This window comes from Nanorana parkeri, unplaced genomic scaffold, assembly GCF_000935625.1.
Source record: "Nanorana parkeri isolate BGI_ZX_2015 unplaced genomic scaffold, ASM93562v1 scaffold1024, whole genome shotgun sequence".
In the NCBI taxonomy this organism is placed as follows: Eukaryota; Metazoa; Chordata; class Amphibia; order Anura; family Dicroglossidae; genus Nanorana; species Nanorana parkeri.
Genome location: NW_017307292.1, coordinates 388,745 through 409,808, shown reverse-complemented (window position 1 = coordinate 409,808; position 21,064 = coordinate 388,745). Strand labels below are relative to the sequence as shown.

Below are 21,064 nucleotides of genomic sequence, written 5' to 3'. Positions count from 1 at the left end.
TCTCTCTCTCTCTCTCTCTCTCTCACTCAGTCACACACACACACACACACACACACACTCTCACACACACTCTTCTTAGTTTATTTGAAGCAGTTATACATAGGACTGTATGGGCAGCTTATACTGCGTTAGTGAAAATGGCAGTGTAGATATAGGGGACAGATTGAGAGACATTAACATAAAGTTTCTTAAGATCTTTAACCCTTTGTTAGGACAGACAGTCCTGCACACCTAGTTAAAACTGATAAAATCTGGCAGGACAGTACAGACAGGGTTAATTATGGCAAACACCACTCCCCTTTTTCCATCCCAAACTTTGCATAAAATGTGAGAACTAAGTGCGTGATTTTTTTTCCAGACCTGGAGCCGCAAGTTTAATTTTTTTTTTTTATTTTTAAGTTCTGCTATGTGAACGTGAACATGTGACAAACATTAAGTAAGTGTTATCCCAATTTGGCTAGAGAAGTGTCTGGGCATAAAAAAATAAATCAAAACATATTGAAAAGAGTCTGAAGGAGGCAGAAGGAGATCAATAGCACTGCGATGCAAAAAAATATGAGAATATGTGGAAACAGTATCTTATGGAAAAAAAAAAAAAGCTGTGGCAGTTTTTTTCTATGATGCGTAGTACTTTATCCAAATACATGTCGTCGGGTTAGAGTTTCCATTTACTTTGATTGTTGAACAGGAAAATGAGTTTACAGAACAGCAAAGTTTGATGTGATATAGGAGGGAGTTGTAAGGTTAGCATAATATTGTGGCCATGCGTCGCATACCTTAAATAACTTCATTGGTTTACCTTTGTGATTTTAGAGAAGGGATATGTTTATTTACTGTATCCACCCAGTGTGGGCACAGAAGAAGTGATTAATTATTTGGACATTTCTTCATGCAATAAACAATAAGAATCCAGGTTTACATTAAACCAGGGCTTGACAAATTTTCTTTTGAATCTAGGAGCCAGCTTAAAAAGTAAGGAGCCAGATTTTTTTTTTGCTTGGATGTTTCACGTTCATGGGGGGTGATGGACTTTTTAATTTTGTTAAACATCATTTTGTTAAACTTCTTTTTTTTTTACTTGTTGGAAGTTCTCTTTAAGTTGACATTAGGGGTCTATTAGACCCCCCTGTGTCACCTTTCCACTTCAATAGCTTTAGCTGGGGAATGACAGCTGCAAGTAAACATAGCTGGCAGTGGCTAGGACCAATAGCATTCCTTCTATTGACCATTTTAAATTGCAATAGCCAGTAGAAGGCTGGTTATTGCACCTGCCTGCTGTCAATCAGCAGAGGATGGAACTGAAGGAGAAAGTTCTCCTTTTAGGTCCTCCGCTGCTGATTGACAGCAGGCAGTGGATGGGTGCAATAGCCAGCCTGCTACTGGCTACTGCAATTTAAAATAGCCAACAGCAGACTTGCTATTGCTCCTAGCCGCTGAATGGGAGACTTAACATCGGCTTTCTACAGCCAGTAGTAGTTAGAAAGAGAGGGCAGGGGGAAGCAGCAAAGGCACAAGGGGAGCTGCAGAGGAACGGGGGCAGAAGCAGAGGCACGGGGGTAATGCAGAGAAACAGCGGGCCCTCCTCGTTGCTGGCTGCAGCGGTCGGTGTCCGATCCCCACTGCCTCTGCTGATACAGGTGGGGAGAGCAGCGGGGATTAAAGTGGACACAGACTGCAGCATGCAGTGGCTCCAAGCAGGGAGAACAGGAAGCAGAGGTGGGGGCGGGGGACAGTGAAAGGGCTGACAAAAGCTCATGCGCCAGGATGCAATTTCTAGTCACCATGGCGACCTGGCACCTGAGATTTGTCGAGCCCTGCATTAAACTAAATTAACACACACACGCGCATACATAGGTTGGACTGGATGGACCTTGGTCTTTTTTCAACCTTACATGTTACTATGTAAACTGTCAGTTCTTTCTCAACTGATATTTTATTTTTGACAGATGCTGGAGAGTTAAGACACCAGGTGAGATGAATGCTTGTGTTCCCAGGTCAGGAACTAAGGCACAGCGATTCTCCTCCAGAGTTCCTGACCTAGGCAATGAGGCCCTGCCAGACAGGAATAAGAAATATCACTTTGGTGGAGCTGGTTATTCAAGGGTTCTACTATGTTATGTATTGAAGAGACAACCTCGTCCATTTTAACTTGTGCAGAGGCCAGAAAAACCTGACATGAGTTAAACATTCTAAGATCTGTTTATTTTATATGTAGTCCTAACAGCCAAACCTTCTATATCTTTTCCTTAGTTATGTTTTTGTATAAACAATAGACATTTAATACACTTAAGAATATATTGGTGTGCTGAAAATGATGAACTTTGGAATTGTTGGGATTACATAAAATAATGCGTATTTTATTTATTTTTTTACCATCTATCATTCTTTGAATTCCTGTTTTTGTTTAGGGAATACAGCACGTTGACCACTTTGGCTTCATCTGCAGGGAGCTTTTAAAAAATGGAGGTTGTCAGTTCGTATGTTATGTGTTTCGATGCACAAATGAAGCTTTGGTACGTATTTAACTAAAAGCATAATACATTATGTAAATGTAATCCTAAATCTGGCATGATGTAATGAACAGGACTAACACTATATCTCTTGTGTATATATATCTATCTATAGATGTATATATAGATAATTAGTTTCACTTTCAGGCTGCTTATTACACAGAGAGATTGGCTTTTATCACCATCTTAAGTAGTGACAGGGAGACTGTGTTCTCTAGGGCTATGCAAAGATCCATTTGACAAAGTAGTTTGCCTTAAAGGAGAACTATGAGGTGAGTGAAAATCACTCATCCTCCTAGTTCGAGCCGACGTGTGACAATGAAACTGTCACACGTCGGCTCAATAGATCGGGAAGTGAACAAACACTTCCCGATCTTCTCACTTCTCAAACATGTCACTGCAGAGAACCGTGACTGTCGGTCACCGCTCCCTGCAGGGATCCTCCCCACTCCAATCCTCCAGCGCTGACTGGAGGAGCGCGCAGGGGAGGGGGTGGGTACAGTTGGCTCTGCCTCTAGATAGGCAGAACCGGCTGTCACGCAGCTGGGTGAATCTCAACAGTAATGTCGGGATCCGTCCCGGCTGCGGCGGTCTCGGTATACCACGAGCTGTAGCTAGTTTATGTCCTCCCGTGACCCTTAAGAAAACTATGGGGAAAAACACTTACCCCATAGTTCTCTTTTTAAAATGTATCATAGATGTTCGTAGCATTGCAGGTTGACATAATACATTTGCTTACCCCAGAAATAGGCAGCATACAGTACCATCCAGATCTTGTTTAAACCCCACAAAAATCCCAATGCTGTCATGTTCTACCTGCCCAGAGAAGCTAAAAGTTCATGTAGTGCATAGTGAACTATACTGTATAACACATATAAATACCTGTATACATTTCTGTGCCTTTTGTGCATTCACTGTGCACATTGGGGATTCTTTGGGATGCATTCCTCTGCCATCATTTGAGTTGCATCAGCCTGATCCTTTCACCTGCAGCTCTAAGAACATTAATGTTTGGCATACCTTAGCCACTAAGCTTGGGCATATTGGCTGCTATGCAGGTTCCCTCTCTTGCCTGCTGCTTGTTTGGACAGTGTGGCCCGGGAGAGAAGAATGCAATGGGATACACTTCCCTGGACCCACATGAGTAATGTTGTCACTGCAGAGAACCGTGACTGTCGGTCACCGCTCCCTGCAGGGATCCTCCCCACTCCAATCCTCCAGCGCTGACTGGAGGAGCGCGCAGGGGAGGGGGGGGAGAGACAAATTAATGGAGCCTGTATGTACGGACTTATGTACTACCTGTTTTCAACTATTAACTGTCCCTTCTGTATTGCTTGTCATCTCCCCCCACCCCAATGTTCTGTGAGAAACTTGTTTCTTTCCCCTACCCAAAGGGCACCTTAGGTCTTTGATTAGCCTAGTCCTGCCCACATTTGTAGCCGTAAACGCAGGCAGTGGGCCTGTGTGCAAGATGATAATTTTGCACACAGGCTCACTGCATTCAGGAAATTCCCCTGCTCTCTGCCAACTGTTGCTATCATTAGATCTAGAAAGATCAATTGGGAAGTGAGGCGTGGGTTTATGGTGGGCTCTCTCCTCAACCATTAACCTCACACACACCCTCTACCAATCTTCTACATGATAACTTCTCTCCAGCGGAAAGTGAAACTATTAGCTTCCTAAGACCCTTGAATTTAGTTGAGATTGTGCTTACATTTGACGATCGCCATATCACTGCAGAACACAGTGGTGTTGTGATGCAGGGTTCAGCAGGAGGAACAAGTGAGCACAGCAGGGGACACAGAGGATTGATACTCATGAAAGTGTTTGTTGCTGCACAGATTGCAGCTGGCGATTCTTCTTGATCAGCGTAGTGTTTGGCAGTGTAATTAGCAGGCCAGGTAAATATTTACGTTCTTTTCTTTTATTATTTTCCTTCTTATCCATTGAGGGACACAGGCAGCCTTTAACCTATGGGCTACACTGCTGCCTACACGAGGATTGACAAACAAACTCTAGAACAGCCTGTGATAACCCCTCCTACCAGCTTATTACCATTTTGGACTGAAGATAAGTGCCATTTCTTCAGTGTTGCTGTATTTAATCAATTTTTTGCTATTTTATAATTGTGATTTGTTTTTTCACTTAAGGCTGTTTTCTACATTTCTGTTTAGAGCTTGTGTCTACAGTATATCCAGCACAGTTATCCTTAGCTGGTGTTTGAAGCACTGTGTCCAGACCCCTCTGGACTGGACATTGTGGAGATGGCCTTGAAGTGCCTCTTCTTCATAGGGCGCTTTTCAGACCTCGTTCTGGTAAAAGTTAGCTGGGCAGTGCTTTCTAGGCCCAAAGTCTTTTGCTTTGCTTTAGCAATTGCCCTGTCTCAGAAAATTCATTTATTGAATAGACTTGTGGCCCAGGGAGCTACTTCTCTTCTGTCACAACAATCTGTTCTTGTGGTAGAAGTCCATCAGGTCCTAAACAGACTTATTTGTTTGGCACCAAGGACCAGGTTGTCCCTGGCTTGATGGCTCTGGAATTGGGCAAGTCCTTCTTACAGTCTTTTGGAGGATCCCCTTGATACATACCTGCCTGTTAGGCTGGGGACTTTGACATCAAAAGAGTCTTGTCTCCTGATCAACATCCTGGAGTTTCAGGCACTTTGGCTGTCTCTGCAAGTGTGGGACAATCCAGCTGAAGGGTCATCTGATCTTGATTAGTGCGGACACCACCACTGCAGTAGCATACATCAGCCATCAGGGAGGAGCCAGAAGTTTTTTTGCAGCATAACAGGTAGATCACATCTGGTCATGTGCGCAACTTCAGGTTCCAGTCCTGTCCATCATATACATCCCAGGTGTAGAAAATTGGCAAGCATACTTCCTCAGCCAAAAGCAGACCTGGGGGAGTGGCCCCTACACTTGGAGGGTTCCCACAACAGATGTGAACCTGTTCGACTCTTTAAGTTTAAACAGGACAGATGTTTCTTCAAGTACAAGTGTCCTCTAGCGGAAACGGTAGATACTCTGGTGGCTCCTTGGGATCAATACATTGTGATTTTTTTATTCCTTTCCAGAGCTGAATTTTTTTTTCCTGCATGGAACCCTTTCTGGTCTTACATCGAGACCAGCCGGTGTAGAGGTCCAAGACTTCCTTCTTGCCTGAGGTGGTTTCTACCTCTCACCTCAACCAGGACGTAGTTCTCCCATCCCTCAGTCCGGCTTAAGTTTACCCAAAAGAAATTTCCCTCCATTGTCTGGATGTGGTTTAGGTTGTGAAGATCTATCTCTTGGCTACTGCTTCTTGGAGAAACCCTGGAAATCTTCTCTGGCTTCTCGTTCCATTTTCTTTAAGTTCGCTCAGGCAGATCATCATCCAAGCTTATGGTCCCAGGGATTAGATTCTGTGATTAGAGTGACATACTGTCAATGCACACTCTATTAGATCTGTGGGCATCTTGGGCCTTTCGACATCAAGCATGTTTCCCAGATTTGCAAGGCTGCCAGCTTGTTTTTCTGTTCACACGTTCTTGAAGTTTTACCAGATGGATATCTTGGTATTTTCTGATGCCAGTTTCAGGTGTAAGGTCCTTCAGGCAGCTCTTTGTCGCAAGAAGTCCCCAGTTTTTTGTTTCCTTGTGCATGTTGGAGTTTGTGTCCTTTGTTGCCCATCGCGCAGATGGACTGCTTTTGGATGTCTTGAAGGTAAAAGACGACTTCTATCCCTCAATGGATGGGAAAGAAAAAATATTTTTTGTGCTTGACATAATATAATTTTCTTGTACGCAATTGAGGAACACGGGTCCCACCTTCTATGCGTGCCTGCAGTTTTTGTTTTTGCCCATTCGCAGTCCTTCTGTAGATTGCCATATAACCTGAAGGTTAAAGACAACTGGTGTCCCTCAGTGGACTCCAGGAAATGTATTTTACGGTTTGTACAAAAATCCTATTATTGCTGTCACATTTTGCTGACCTATTTGGTGATAACTAAATAATTGTCTTGTTTCTGCAGGTAGATGAGATTATGTTGACCCTGAAGCAAGCATTCAGTGTAGCTGCTGTGCAGCAAAACTCGAAGAGTCCAACACCACTGTGTGATGGATGCCCCATGCAGTGCATGCACAAACTTTGTGAAAAGATAGAGGGTAAGAGATTGGTGCTTCCTGGATGGTGCACACTATGTAGCACTCAATTATAGTATTCTGCTCCTTGATCCTGATTTATTAACTATTGTATTGGTATACACTAGGATTTAGCCAATGGTCTTAATGTTTCCTTTTTTTATTTTAACCTGGCTACAATTTCTAGTTGCAAGTATAGTTAAAAAAGTTGCCCATAAAAGTAGAGTTCAGTTTCTGTTACACAAAGAGAGAATGATGACATACACCTGTTTATTTCAAGCAACACCACTGTTTTGCTTTCCTGCAGGTATTGCCTAGGTATGGAAAGTTTCAGTCAGGGCTCCAGCTAGGGATCTGTGCATGGATCCACTGGTGATCGGAACTGAAGGCGTCTGTGTGAAAGGAGCCCTATAGGTTATTTTTATTAAATTGATACAAGCTTTGCAAAACAAGACTTGATAAATAAAATGACAATGTTGACAATTGTTCATTGCCTGGAACACAACCATCACATTTTATGGCATTATTTGAAAAATAAATAAAAAATGGTATACTGGTATTGGAGGTTTTACAAAAACATCAATATTTTGGACTATAAAATGAAGATGTTAGGCATTTGTGGACCATTGTAAGGTGTGCAGTGCTTGAAACTGTATGGCATCACTTTTTACACAACTAAACTTGTCCAGGCTGTTTGTCATAAGTAACATTTGTATTTGATTTCTATTTCTTAGGTCTTCCACCATCCAAAGCAAAACTTGAATTACAAAAGCACATTACAACGTTAGATAACCAGGAGCAGGCCTCTGTGTTTGAAGAAATACAGGTAAGCCTCTAAGTGGAAGTTAATGTGACTCTGTGACATCTTTTACAAAGAATGAAAAAAGTGCACCAAATATCAATAGAAGCATTATGATAGAACAGACTGATACAGACTGATAAAGGAGCTGTTGAGGCATGTGTTTTTGTATAAATCCTTATCTGGCCATATAGAATATTGTTTGTATTTCCTAACTACACAATGTCATACATTTGTATTTCTTGTGATTATTTGTCCATTTTTTCCTTTGATCCTTCATAATATATTTGCATTCATTACAGTCTGTTTTACAGGAAAAAAATGGTCTTCTAATCGTACCATTTTGGAGCAGATCTCTGTAAAGTGGACTGCAACTAGATTTTTCTTGTAATTGGTAGTGGAATTTCTGCAGAATGTCCTTGTTTCACCAGACACCTCTATTTACAGCTACTGAAAATACATTTAGAAAATGCAGGGTATGTTCCTAACAAGTTAAACGTTAACCCTTTTCCCGCCAGCAATGTAAGGCATTCAACGTAGCAAAAATGTTTCCAGCTGACAACATCAGTATGCCTTACGTCTACTGTAAGCTCATGGTTGCTCTATATACCAGTCATAACAGTGAAGTGCATAACACTGATTATTTAATTACATTGGCACCTGGAAGTTGGTGGGATATTTTAGGCAGCAAGTAACCATTTTGTCCCTGTTGATGTGTTGCAAACAGAAAAAATGGGCAAACGTAAAGATTTAAGCGACTTTGACAAGGGCCAGATTGTGATGGGTAGATGATGACTGGGTCAGAGCAACTCCAAAACTGCAGCTCTTGTAGGATGTGCCCTGTCTGCAGTGGTCAGGACCTACCAAAAGTGGTCCAAGGAAGGAAAACCTGTCAAACACCAATAGAATCATGGATGGCCAAGGCTTATTGATGCATATGGTGAGCGAAGGCTGGCCCATGTAGTCCAATCCAATAGAAGAGCCACTGTCCATTTTGACCCGTGTCCACTGCTAAAAGTGCCTACAATGGACACATGAGCATCACAACTGGGCCACAGAGCAATAGAAGAAGGTGGCAGAGTCGGATGAATCTACTTTTTTTTAAACTTCATGTGGATTGCATGCATGTGTGTTGCTTACCTGGGGAAGAGATGGCACCAGGATCCATTATGGAACACTATGGAAGGCAAGCCAGCGGAGGTACAATGACGCTGTGGGCAATGTTCTGCTGGGAAACCTTTGGTCCTGCCATTCATGTGGATGTTACTTTGACATATGCTGCCTACTTAAACATTGATGCTGACCAAATATACCCTTTCATCACAAATGTATTCCCTGATGGCAGTGGCCTCTTTCTGCAGGATAATACTCCCTGCCTTACTGCAAAAATGATTCAAAAATGGTTTGAGGAACACTAACAAGTTTGAGGTGTAGACTTGGGCCTCCAAATTCTCCAAATCTCAATTAAATCTAGCAATCCATGGAGCCCCCACCTTGCAACTTACAGGACTTAAAGGATCTGCTACTGACAACTTGATGCCAGATACTACAGCATACCTTCAGAGGTCTAGTGGAGTCAATGCATCGATGGGTCTGGGCTGCTTGGCAGCAAAAGGGGGACCTTCTCAATATTAGGCTGGTGGGCATAATGTCTGTGAAGGTTCTCATTCATCCAGGTCATGGTATATCTGTAAAATATTAATCAACCCAACTGGACTTGCTGTATTTTTCTTGATGTTTCAGTAGTCATCCCACCAACTTTCTCAATTCAGTTGCCTTGATTTATTTTTTACAGATGGTGGTCATAATGTTATGGCTGCAGTGTTTATCTATATACATTGTATATATATTATTTATTATAAATAGTGTTGGCCTGGAGATAAAGTCCAATATGTTCCCCTGCACCCCTCACAGCGTCTCCGGCCCGAATCACAATAATGGTGCTTGCAATGATACTCACGGATGGCGCCGTTCACATCAAACAGGAAATTAACAGAATTCACCAGCACTCAGTGGAAAATATTCAAATTATAAAGTCCATGTCAGTCACGAAGGGGTTAATCGGACAAATCATCATACATGTTGCAATAATTATAACCGGCGTTTTGGGGCCACGCAGGGACCCTTCATCAGGGCAATAATGTAAAGGCCTGGAGATAAACGTTTCAATATCTGAGACTTTTTTAAAATTCATTCTGCCCAGTTTCTCCGTACAAAGATCACACAGACTCTTCCCTGTCCCTGGTTTTAATCCTGTTGTCAATCCCACTTGGACTTATGAACTCTGCGAGTGAAAGAATGCTTTCATTATTCAAATTACCTTGGGTGGAAAAGCCCAGCTCTGTGGAACTTCTGAACTAGCGAAGTGTTAACTTTCTGTGGGCCATAAATCTGTTTTTGTCCTCTTGAAATTTTACCAGCCACTGCCCTTCCTGTTTTGAAGAATCTGAATATTTCAGTAGGTATGTAAAGTTAAAGCTGATTCTGCTACAAGTAGCTACATGATAAAGACTTTCGTTAATATTTGATCCATCCAAAAGTCATTTGGTAATTTTGGAGTCCGTTTGCACTTTTTTCTTTTTTTTTTTTTGTATTGCTGATTTTGAAGTCTGCCCCTGTTTTGTAAATATGGATTGTTTTTGTTAGATAATGTAATGTTGGAGTAAAACTTCACATAGAAGATTTGTAATTCAGGAGCAGTATTTCCCATAGGAAGTATAGTATTGCTCTTGTGGCCATTGCCTTTGCTATACCCAAGTAAGGGGGTGGCTTTATGTCAATTGTATTAGTTTCCAAATGTCAGTTGATACACTAATTGTGTCCTGTGATTTAGCTATTCTGGGATATGAGAATTTGGCTCCTGAATTTTGGTGTGGTCCAAGTTTAAGATTAGTTCCCTTTTTTCTTCCTCGGACACTTCCTGCCTTTACCTTCAAAGCCCTACACCCACACTAATTGGATTGGTAGGATTGTCATATAGTAATACACTAGCTGGGTTAGGTACCAAGAGCTAATGTGGGCGCTTGCTCCTTTTTTAAATGATAAAATTACATCTATTAACAGTCCTTACTTGTATATCTACGTTGTGTATGCCCTATCCTAATTACAGTAAGACAGTGTTTCTATATCTTTTATATCGTGTACACCGGCTCATAAAAATGAGTTGTGCCACCTCATCACTGATTTTAATACTGGACAATTTTGCTTGAAACCTTACCTATAAGCTTGCCAGGGTTGCTTGGAGTAGTTCTAAAGTTCCAGGATATATTATCATGTTATAACCTCAACATTGTAACAGGAATACATACTATAGTTGTTTTTTAAGATGCAATCATAGTGAGTGCTGGCTTCAGTATGCCCATCACTTTCATCAACTTCTCAGTGTGCTTTGTATCTCTTTCCCTGCTGCTTGATGTGATACAATCTCGGTTTCTCAAGACTATATATCCAGGGTGGATTTGATTTAAATCAAGTCGATTTAAATCACTTGTAAAATGGCTTGATTTGTATCAACTCGATTTAAATCATAATTTTTAAAGAGCAACTGTCCTCTCTGTCCCGCAGCCGCTCCTCCTCTGACCCGCTGTTGACTCACCGACAGTCCCATTCACTTTAATGGGACGGCTGGTGATGCGGCAGTGACACAACAAGGTGAGGGACGTGGCAGACAGCAGGTGAGTGGTTGCCCGCTAAGTGCTCTTTAAATGTAAGGACTCATTCTTGCTGGTAGTAAAATATAATCTTAAATATTATTATTTTAGAATAATAAGCTGTCAGGTTAGTAAAACGGCGATATCAGAACCGATTTTAGGTTAATAGGTTAATCACACATAGTTGGAGAACTACTCAAATTCTTTTATATAATTAAAACAATAACATTATCTTGCATATTCTTGTATTTTCTTAAACATCAATGTTTAGTAATGCATCAATGCAGTGCATGTTATCTCAGCTTGCAGAGCTTGGATTCATTGAATGAGTTTACCAAAAATGTAAATATTGCAGAATATACAGCCTCATGCTACATAACTAAGCTCCATTTCATGTTGAATAAACTAAATTATTAATGCATCTTAAATATAAAACAATCTTTAGATAGATTTTTACTCCAAAAGCATAGGAAATGAATGTTCAGAGATCTTGTTACTATCACTGTAATTGTAGTAGTGATGACGCTTGCTGGGTAGCTCTAGCACCGGAGTGCCGGTCAGTGCCTGAAACTGCATCCCAGAATGTGAATATGTATTCAATAAGTGTTTGGACAACATTTGTTCATCGATCCCAAGATATGGATTTCTTGTGTGCTACTTCACACTGATTTCCATCATTTTCCTCCTTTTTGCTTTGCTGCCATCTTCTGGACTATTGCCTGATGACACTGTATTAGTTCCATGCATTATAGAAGAATAGACACACTGATTGTGTATAAACACCCTAAAAAAACTGTGTTCTTAGAACAGTAGGGTGTTAATATGTGTATTGATGACATTTAATATATGTATTCCTTTTTTAAAAGCTCACACATATATTTTTCTTGCTAACAAAGTGAATGGGATTGGCACAAACATTATCATTGCCAGGAATGCCTGAGCAGTTGTAGAAACACAAAAAGGATCAAGCTTTGAAAACTATTTGAATTTTTTAAAATGTCACACTAAAAGATGCCCGCCATTTGCATTGTGGCCAGCAAAGCTTCTTGTATGCGCCTTTCTGAACCCATTTTCATTTTATTAGTTGCCTGACTTTAGAAGCAAGGCTGGTCATACACTGATCTATTTTTTTTCAACCTGCTGGCTGAACGAAAAAAGAAACCAGATTCTTCCATCAACACTAACAGCGTGCCGATCGAGGAATCCCGATGTTTACATACAGCTGCTGCCAGTACATGTCGGCTATTGGCTGCCGGCTCTGATCGTTTGCACATTTTCCCGCAGGCTCCTTCAATCAGCTGATCAAGTGATGCTGATCAAAAGGGTGCCAACAGCACCAAGCATTGTGCGAATTTCGGCCGGTTCCGCAAAAACCTTAAGTCTGCCTGTTGCTTTTCTACTGCCCATTGAGAGTGCACTTGCTGAATACATCTGCTTTGCTAATACCTCGTAGGGGATAAAATCAAGCACCACATCCCAAAAAGCAGTATCGTATCCAAAAAAACCCGATGGTGGACCTTTTGAGGTACCTACACTAGTACTCCCTAAATTTATATAAAAATTTTAACTCTTTATTGCACATCCAAAATCTGATTAAAATCCTTAAATAAAAAAAACATACCAATCCTGAAGCTCAATGGTACTGGATTCCTTGTACTTTTAGTAAATCGCTCTAGGCTGTCTAATATTAGTTCAGTATTGTACAGTACAGTATTAAAATCATTTTATAGTAAACGTGCATCACATTAAGTGGATCGACCAGGCACAATTGGACAGAGTAGACTACGCATGCATTTGTTAAACACTGATGCGTTTTCATCCGACAGGGTGTGGATTGGTCCTGAAGTCAGGGAAGTTCAGGCTCAGGAACAGAAAGTGAATCCAGGACCACAGGGGCACTCAGAAGAAAAGTGCTAGCACTGACTCTCTCTCTGCTCTTACACAGATTTTGCTTTTACTTTAAAAAAAAAATTAATAATTTTGACCGATATATGATGAAGGTAAATGTCATGAGTGTTTTTTTTCGTTTTTCTTTTAGTAAGTGTAACTATTATTTGATTTAGAAAATTCGCCCCAGATCGGAGCAGAGGGAGAATGAGTTCATTATTTCTTGGCTGAGGTGTCTGTACGAGGAAAAACAGCAAGATCATGTTCACATGGTTGAGCCAGTGCAGGTAAGGTAATTTACATTGGGATAAATCAGCGATGAATAGTGTCTGTGTCTGTTTTCTTAGTTGTGATGGTACAAAGTGGAAATTTACATTTATTTACAACTGCAGTAATGGAATCAGTGATCAAAGCTCTTTGTTGACTGGGGTGTGTGACAATCCTCCTTCAGATTGTGGGGATAAGCCTAGTAAGAAGTATATTTGGGTCACCATAGGAGAAGGACCTAAACATCTAATTTTATTATAGTTACTATGAAGACGACCAGAATAAACCAGCACAAGCTTGAGCAGATTTTTATCTGAAGCGTGGAGACAGTCGGGCATTTGGGCTTGTTCACACCACGTCCAGGCCAGAACAGTTTGTTCCTAGACCAAAAAACATCCCAATGTGTCCCTATGGTATTTCTGGGCTCTGTTCACAACAGAGCAGTCCATTCTGGTCCAGACAAAAAAATACTGCTGGTCTCATTTTCTCTAGTCCGGAACGTATAGAAAAGCATACAAACGCACTGGACTGCACCTGGAAGCCTATTTTAAGCTTAAACCCCCCTCCCAGCACCGGAACATGTTAAACACACGTAAAAAATGCACTGCACTGTGTTGCAAAACTGGTCCGGACATGATGTGAACATAGCCTATGATTCAGCAAAACAGACTCATGCAGACCTATATGCAATAGGTAGTACTGGTGTACTTTGAGATATCCCTGTTCAATAGTCCATACTTTGGACTTCTAACGGCATTTAAAGGGCCACCCTTTAAATGTTTTATTTTGGATAGAGTAGGGAAGAGTTAAAAGTTCATCATTTTTATTTCTGTGACTTCATCACAGATATTTTCCCTTACTTCCTGTCTCTATGGAATGGTTAGTCTCTCTACCAAGTTTTATAGCTTTGTTTGTCAGGAAAAGCGTTTGGAATTATGTCAGGGAGATATACTTTTGGCGTATTCAAGAGAGATATAAGGATCTGGCCCTTTAACTGCTGTTTACAAGTCCACAGTATGGCCTAATAAATAGGAATATCTCAAAGTACAACAGTGCTTACTATAAACAGTGTTTACTTTGCTGCGCTCTCCGATGGATAATGGCTGTATGTAGCATTGCAATACCTGTTCCTGACATTATCATAGGGCTCTCCACACGAGTGAGATATTGTGGCTAGTAAAGGAGACTTCAAACACAGACACTATATGCACACAGCACCTACCTATTCTCGTGTGTGTATAGCCTTTGGCTGTAACAATGATGGAAAGGGGGTCACACTTATTAAAGCCCATTTTTTTTCCACTTTTGATAAGAGTATGTCAGTTAAATCTTTTTTCATCATTTTTAATTCTGATATTTATTTGTAGAGATTTGTCCTCACCTTCTGTCTCTGACACTTTAAAAGAAATGGGGGAGCTGTTGTCTTTGGAGCAGGAAGGCATGGTAACATTCACTACACTACTAAAAATGTATTGCCATTGTCCTAGAAGGAGGTGTGGTGCAATCTCCCAATGGGCTTCTGCTGCCATCTCTATCGTTATAGAGTTTCTAACCGATCACTGCTCTGTGCAGAACAGAAAGGCCTAGACAGAGTGACGCTTTAAAGAAGAACTCCAGACAGAAATTATCTTAACTCTTGCACTGGGGCTACCCCTGCACTGCAAGTGTTAAGTGCTCATTTTTGTCTAGGAATAAAAATAATAACAATATACTCGCCTGAACCTTGGAGAGCTGGCTGGCTGGCAGACCGGTCTCTGAAGCCTCGTCCCCCCCACACCACTTTGCTCAGGTGATCTTAAGGTCTTGTAAGTTATCATGTCCAATACATTGTATTGGCCGTGAGGAAGCTGAGGGGCATCGCTGGAGAGATGGACAGCAGGAACTGGTTGAGTAGCCAGCTGGCTCTACAGGCTCAGGTGAGTACTTGAGCACATGCACTAAACCCTTGGTGTGGGGGTAGCCTCACTGCACGGGATAAGATTATTTCTGCCCGGAATTCTTCTTTAATGAAAGTTAGTCAGCTGCGAAAACTTTAGCTCTTATTCTGTCTTTTGATTTGGCAAATGTTTAGTGAGAGAAATGTGGCGACTGCCATCACTGACCTCCTTCTGAAGAGTCTAGTTATCTGGCTGTCTTTGGCTTCAAGTATTTGAAACACTGACTAAGAACAAGCCTGAAACAATCAAATGAAAAGTGACATCAGATCTTTGGATCTGCATACTTTATCCGGGTCATTAACTCAAAGCACTGAAAACATTGGGATCAGTATATTAGGCATGGAAATACAAGAGGTTAGTAATGGCACCCTTTAGTGTGAAATTGTCATTACATTGAATGCACGTAGACTGATTCTATCCAACTGGACTGTGCTCAGGAGAACATAGGGTGTTGCTTTAAAAACAATCTTACTTTTTTTTTTTTCTTTTCATTTTTGCTGTGAATGCAGAACTCCCAGATTGCAGCCAATCCACTAACTGAGCTCCAGAGCAGCGCCCCACGCTTCAAATTGGAACTGCTGAAGAGCAAAGCAAAGAGATCACTGACAGAATCGCTAGATAGTATTCTATCAAGGGTAAATATCCAGTTCTCTTATTTCACCTTCTATACCACTGACAGGACCACTGCAATGTATTCTATCAAGGGTAAATATCCAGTTCTCTTATTTCACCTTCTATACCACTGACAGGACCACTACAATGTATTCCATCAAGGGTCCACTTAGCACATCCTGTTGGATCAGTAGGATCAGATTAGTAAAAAGTAGGGATACACAGATACTAATTCAGATACCAATGCCGATACATTTTCATGAGAACTACCAGGGTTGCAGCAGTTGCAGCTGGGACCTGGCTTAGGCACTCCACCACTGTCCTGAAATCATTAGTCTATATTGTTTTAGAAAAACTGTCGCATGACAATAACAAAAATGTATCAGTAAGTGGTATCTGTGAGCAGAGCTGTAGCTACCATGGGGCGAGTGAGGCACTTGCCTCAGGCGCAGCTGAGAGGGGGCTTGCCCCCTGGTGCCATTGGACAAGAGGGGTGCCAGGCGGCCATCACAGCCATGGCTTGGCAGGAAGAAGAGTAGCGGCACAGTCTCCAGCTTCTCCTCGGATCCCGCTACTCTCCCCTGCCTGTATGGGCAGAGGGCTATGTGTATAATCTTGTTATATTTCTTTCTGTTTAGACCCCTGATATTTCCCCCAAATCCCCCAACAGTAAAAAAAAAAACACACACACACACACACACACACACACACACACTTATTAGACATATGCAAAGACTCAAAATTAGTTTTGAACTAAATAAATGGAAACTAAAAATGTTTTCGTTAGTTTCGTCAAACAAAATACATTTTTATGCTATTTTGGATTTGGCCACCAGCGCCATCCTGGACGTCACATGACACTGTATGTGCGTGGCGTCGGGAGGCATAACCCGTCTGTTGGGGGGGACACATTTTTCTGTTCTTGCCTTGTGCGCGAAAGGAGCTAGCTACAGCTTTTTTATAACTTGTCTCTTTTGGAAACTTAATAAAAATAGTTTATGGAAAAAAAAATCAAGCACCTAGGCATGCAGACTGCAGATATGCACTATAATGCCAAAAGTATTGGGACACCTGCCTTTACACGCACATGAACTTTAATGGCATCAACGTTAAATATCCAGTTCTTTTATTTCATCCTTCTATACCACTGACAAGATCACTAAAAAGTATTCTATCAAGGGTCCACTTAGCATATCCTTCAGGTTTAGTAGAATCAGATTTGTGATCCTAGTCATTCAGAGCTTCTGTTGCAGGGCATAGTAAAATGCATTATAGATAATGTTACTAGTTGTAACTCATTTTATAATGTTTACATTTTTGCCTGTATAAGGGGAGCCACTGTAGAGTATGCCTAAGTTTTCAATTGGGTAGATATGATATGAAATAGACATGCATTTAAAAAAAAAAGAAAATGTAAATGCCCTAAGAGTAGACTTGAACAAAAGACAACCCTTCTGTTTCCCCCTGTTTTTTTTTATTTTTTTAGGGCCTGTGTATACAAGCCTTGCAATACGTATCATACATATTACCTTCAGATTATCTGTTTTGTTTTGTATAGCATGATCAATTGCTACAGAGGAAATACTCGGGACATATTTATTATTTATTTAGGGCCTCTATGTCAAACCAGTGAAGTTCAATAAAAAAAAAAAAAATGGCCATGGGAAAAAAACTAAGTAACTATACCAACCTTGCCATGGCTTCCCATCTTCAAAGGGCGACTTCCCTATCCTTCCAGCATAATACAAGGAAATCTGGGCCCCCCAAATTTTACTAAAGACACTCAATCACAGTGCAGGAGCATCCTCTTTTAAGATTTGAAAAAGCAGCCCCATACTTTATTATGCGTTTACTTTCTGAACTATTGTTTTCTCCATGCCATCAACCAGATTCAAGCCTTCCTGCTTGAGAAGTGACAGTTGGAATCTAAAAGTTTTGAATGTGATTGATTTGATTTTTGTTTTGTTTTTTGTTTTTTTTCTTGCATGAACAATAAGTTAAAATGAGTTGTATGTGTTTTTTTCTTAACTTCCTGTTGTCTAATTCAATGGATAGTGAATGTGACAAAAGTATATCAGAAACTGTATACATTATTCTTCTGATAATTCAGTGGCTGATTATATAGACTGTGTTCTAATTATAGAAGTTGGGTTTGTGTGCCAACCTCCTGTTCAAAGAGAGGCTTGGAATGTTTCTAGCAGTGTAGCATTCTGGCTTCTGTTCCCCTGAGCCATGCCAAAACTAAAATAAAAAGAGGAGAAAATCCTCTCTATAAATTCTTGCTATATTCATGGTTAGGTTTTCAGAACAATGAATTTCATTTTCTAAGAGGGTCGTTAACTAAGATCCATTTATGGAATACAAAAACTGATGCTTTTTGTGAGTGCTTTTTTTTTCTTTTTTTTTTAATGATTCTCAAGATTCTTTTTATATGCGTATTCTTTGTTTTCTTTGATTAAAACGCAATCTGTAATTTATTATTTAATTTGGTGTATACTTTGTTAATCTCTAGGGTAGTAGGAGCAGAAGTCAGCAGGACAGCTCTAGAAGTATGGACTATGAAAGCTCTCTGTGCAGTCCTCTGGAATACAGCAGTAAGGTGAATCCTGTGTTTTAATAGTTTTTTGACTATTTTGATATTTTTGATATATTTGTTTACTAAACACTGCTTGTCTTTTAGATGGCCAAATTATACTAATTTCATAATATTATAATAATAATAAGAATAGATAAGATTCTCCCTATGATTCATGGACTCCGTAGTTTTCTAAGTATCCACACTGTCAAAACAGTCTATGAATGAGAGGGTGTAGAACTTACTAGTGGTGGTGGGGTGGTGAACCTGTCGTATAGATAGGAAGATCACACCAAGCATATTTGACCTTAAAAACGTTGTCATTGATTGGTAGACTACAGATATAGGCAGCTAATGTTATATGCAAACCTTGACTTTTTCTGTAAAAGTCAATCCTCCACTTTTGAGCCTTTTTAATGTGATGAGCATAGTCTGGCTAAAGAGGATGTGGAAAAGCTGAACTTTAACCATCCTTATTATCCGGAATGTTGGTTGGTTAGAGAAAAAAAATACTGCTTTCTGTCTCCATAGTGTAATGGTACGGTTTGCTTGTTTTCCTCTGTAACTAGGAAGTCCATTAACTGCTAATAATATGGTTCTATATAACAATGAAAGTATTAAATATCCAGATAAATATACATATAACACCGTAATGTTATGCAAGTGGTAACAATGTGAAACACTCCAAAAAAAGTTGTCATAAGTCGCACTGTTAACCATGTGTCCAAATACTCTGATATTGTCCTTGTGATCTTCAGTACAAGTGAAAAACACACAGGTGCACCCAATTGTCATATGAAACCACCAAGGGTGTTGCTGGATATTCCTCCAATGTGAAATCTGTGCTCACACACAAAATACTCTCCTGCTCACTTTATAAACATGACCTTCACTAAAATATTTTAGAATGGTCTAACATGCTTCCCCTTCTCTCTAGGGTGGTAAAGTGTCTCTCCAAGGTAATGATGTGTCTCAGTTCATCCAAAAAGTGTAATATCTGGAAGGAAAAGGAATGGCATATAATATCATATTTAAACTTTTTTTTTAGATTTACATTAAAAACTTCTCACATGGTCCTTTATTGGACAATTATACAGATCCCACGCTCTAAGGGACAGCACACACTGGAGTAAAGCGCGATTCACACTCCCAGTTAGTGATTGTGTATATCAGGGCCGGACTGGGACTAAAAATAGGCCCGGGCATTTTAGACTGAGCAGCCCAATCACGTGACCACCGACAGGCCCCACCCCTCAACAGGGGGCGGGGCCAAACACAGAAGCGCAATTGAGGGGCAGGGCCGGCCACTAGTAAGTACTGGAGGGCTACAGCTGACACACAAGCCTTGCTACAACCAATACACAAAACTTGCAACAATGTAGGAAGCTTGCTATAGAGAATATCTGTAAAAAATAAGTCAAGGAAACTGGACTTGCTGTATTTTACTTGAAGACGTTTCACTGGCCATCCAACCAGCTTTCTCAATTCAGAAATTTCTGAATTGAGAAAGCTGGTTGGATGGCCAGTGAAACGTCTTCAAGAAATACATACATCAAAACATACATCAATAAGTCCAGTTGCCTTGACTTATTTTTTACAGATATACCTGGATGAATGGGAACCTTCACAGACATATTGCTATAGAGAATCGGATCTCACTGGCCCCCCAACCCCCGTGGCATTCTCTGCACCAAAGTAGCTAACACTCTTGTCCCCCACAGTCACACACTATTATTATACATTTATAAAGCGCTGACATATACCGCAGTGCTGTACAGAGAAGTCACATCAGTCTCTGTACAGAGGAGCTTACACTCTAATGCAGAATAATACCATCAGCTATAGAGGACTAAAAATCCCTGCAATACATTATACAGCAATGCAGAATAATAGTATATGAATTTGGTACATACTTTGTGCTGCCGCTCTGCTCCGGGGTACCAGCCTGAAGTCTCGGGCAAAGGGTCTCAGGAGGGAAAGATAGGCAGCCGATGGAAGCCCTGTAAGAAGGCACCGTGTGGTTCCCCAGAAGGCTGCTGCATGGGACCTATTACAGCCGAATCAACGCAGAAGTCAGTGGTGTAATACAGAGTACAGAAGTCAGAGGTGCAACGCAGAGTGCAGAGATCAGCGGTGTGATGCAGAGTACAGCGTTGTGACGCGCAGTGCTGAGGTCAGCGGTGTGACGCAGAGGTCAGCCGTGTGACTTACAGTGCAGAGGTCAGCCGTGTGACTTACAGTGCAGAGGTCAGCCGTGTGACTTACAGTGCAGAGGACAGCGGTGTGATCTACAGTGAAGAGGTCAGCGGTGTGATCTACAGTGAAGAGGTCAGCGGTGTGATCTACAGTGAAGAGGTCAGCGGTGTGATCTACAGTGAAGAGGTCAGCGGTGTGATCTACAGTGAAGAGGTCAGCGGTGTGATCTACAGTGAAGAGATCAGCGGTGTGATCTACAGTGAAGAGGTCAGCTGTGTGATCTACAGTGAAGAGGTCAGCGGTGTGATCTACAGTGAAGAGGTCAGCGGTGTGATCTACAATGCAGTGGTCAAGGTGTGATGCAGAGGACAGCGATGTGACTTACAGTGCAGAGGCCAGCGGTGGGGGGGGGGGTCTAGTCTCGGGTGAAGCCTCCAGTCGAGCATGATGCCCAGCTGCCTCCTTGTGCCCTCACTTCAGGACCCGCTCTTTCTCTGCCAATGGTAGCCCT

The 21,064-nt window shown here is 41.2% G+C and overlaps 1 protein-coding gene across 2 annotated transcripts in view; it reads left to right on the top strand.

Annotated features, from left to right (window-relative positions):
• The window catches only part of TBC1D1 (TBC1 domain family member 1), a 173,585-nt gene that overhangs the window by 86,305 nt on the left and 66,216 nt on the right, over positions 1 to 21,064 (top strand). For both annotated transcript variants that reach the window (XM_018567235.1, XM_018567234.1), the window contains exons 4-9: positions 2,409 to 2,513; positions 6,522 to 6,654; positions 7,365 to 7,456; positions 13,143 to 13,253; positions 15,680 to 15,805; positions 18,295 to 18,381. In XM_018567235.1, coding sequence (XP_018422737.1) covers positions 2,409 to 2,513; positions 6,522 to 6,654; positions 7,365 to 7,456; positions 13,143 to 13,253; positions 15,680 to 15,805; positions 18,295 to 18,381 — 654 coding nt within the window. The remainder of the gene's footprint in view (positions 1 to 2,408; positions 2,514 to 6,521; positions 6,655 to 7,364; positions 7,457 to 13,142; positions 13,254 to 15,679; positions 15,806 to 18,294; positions 18,382 to 21,064) is intronic.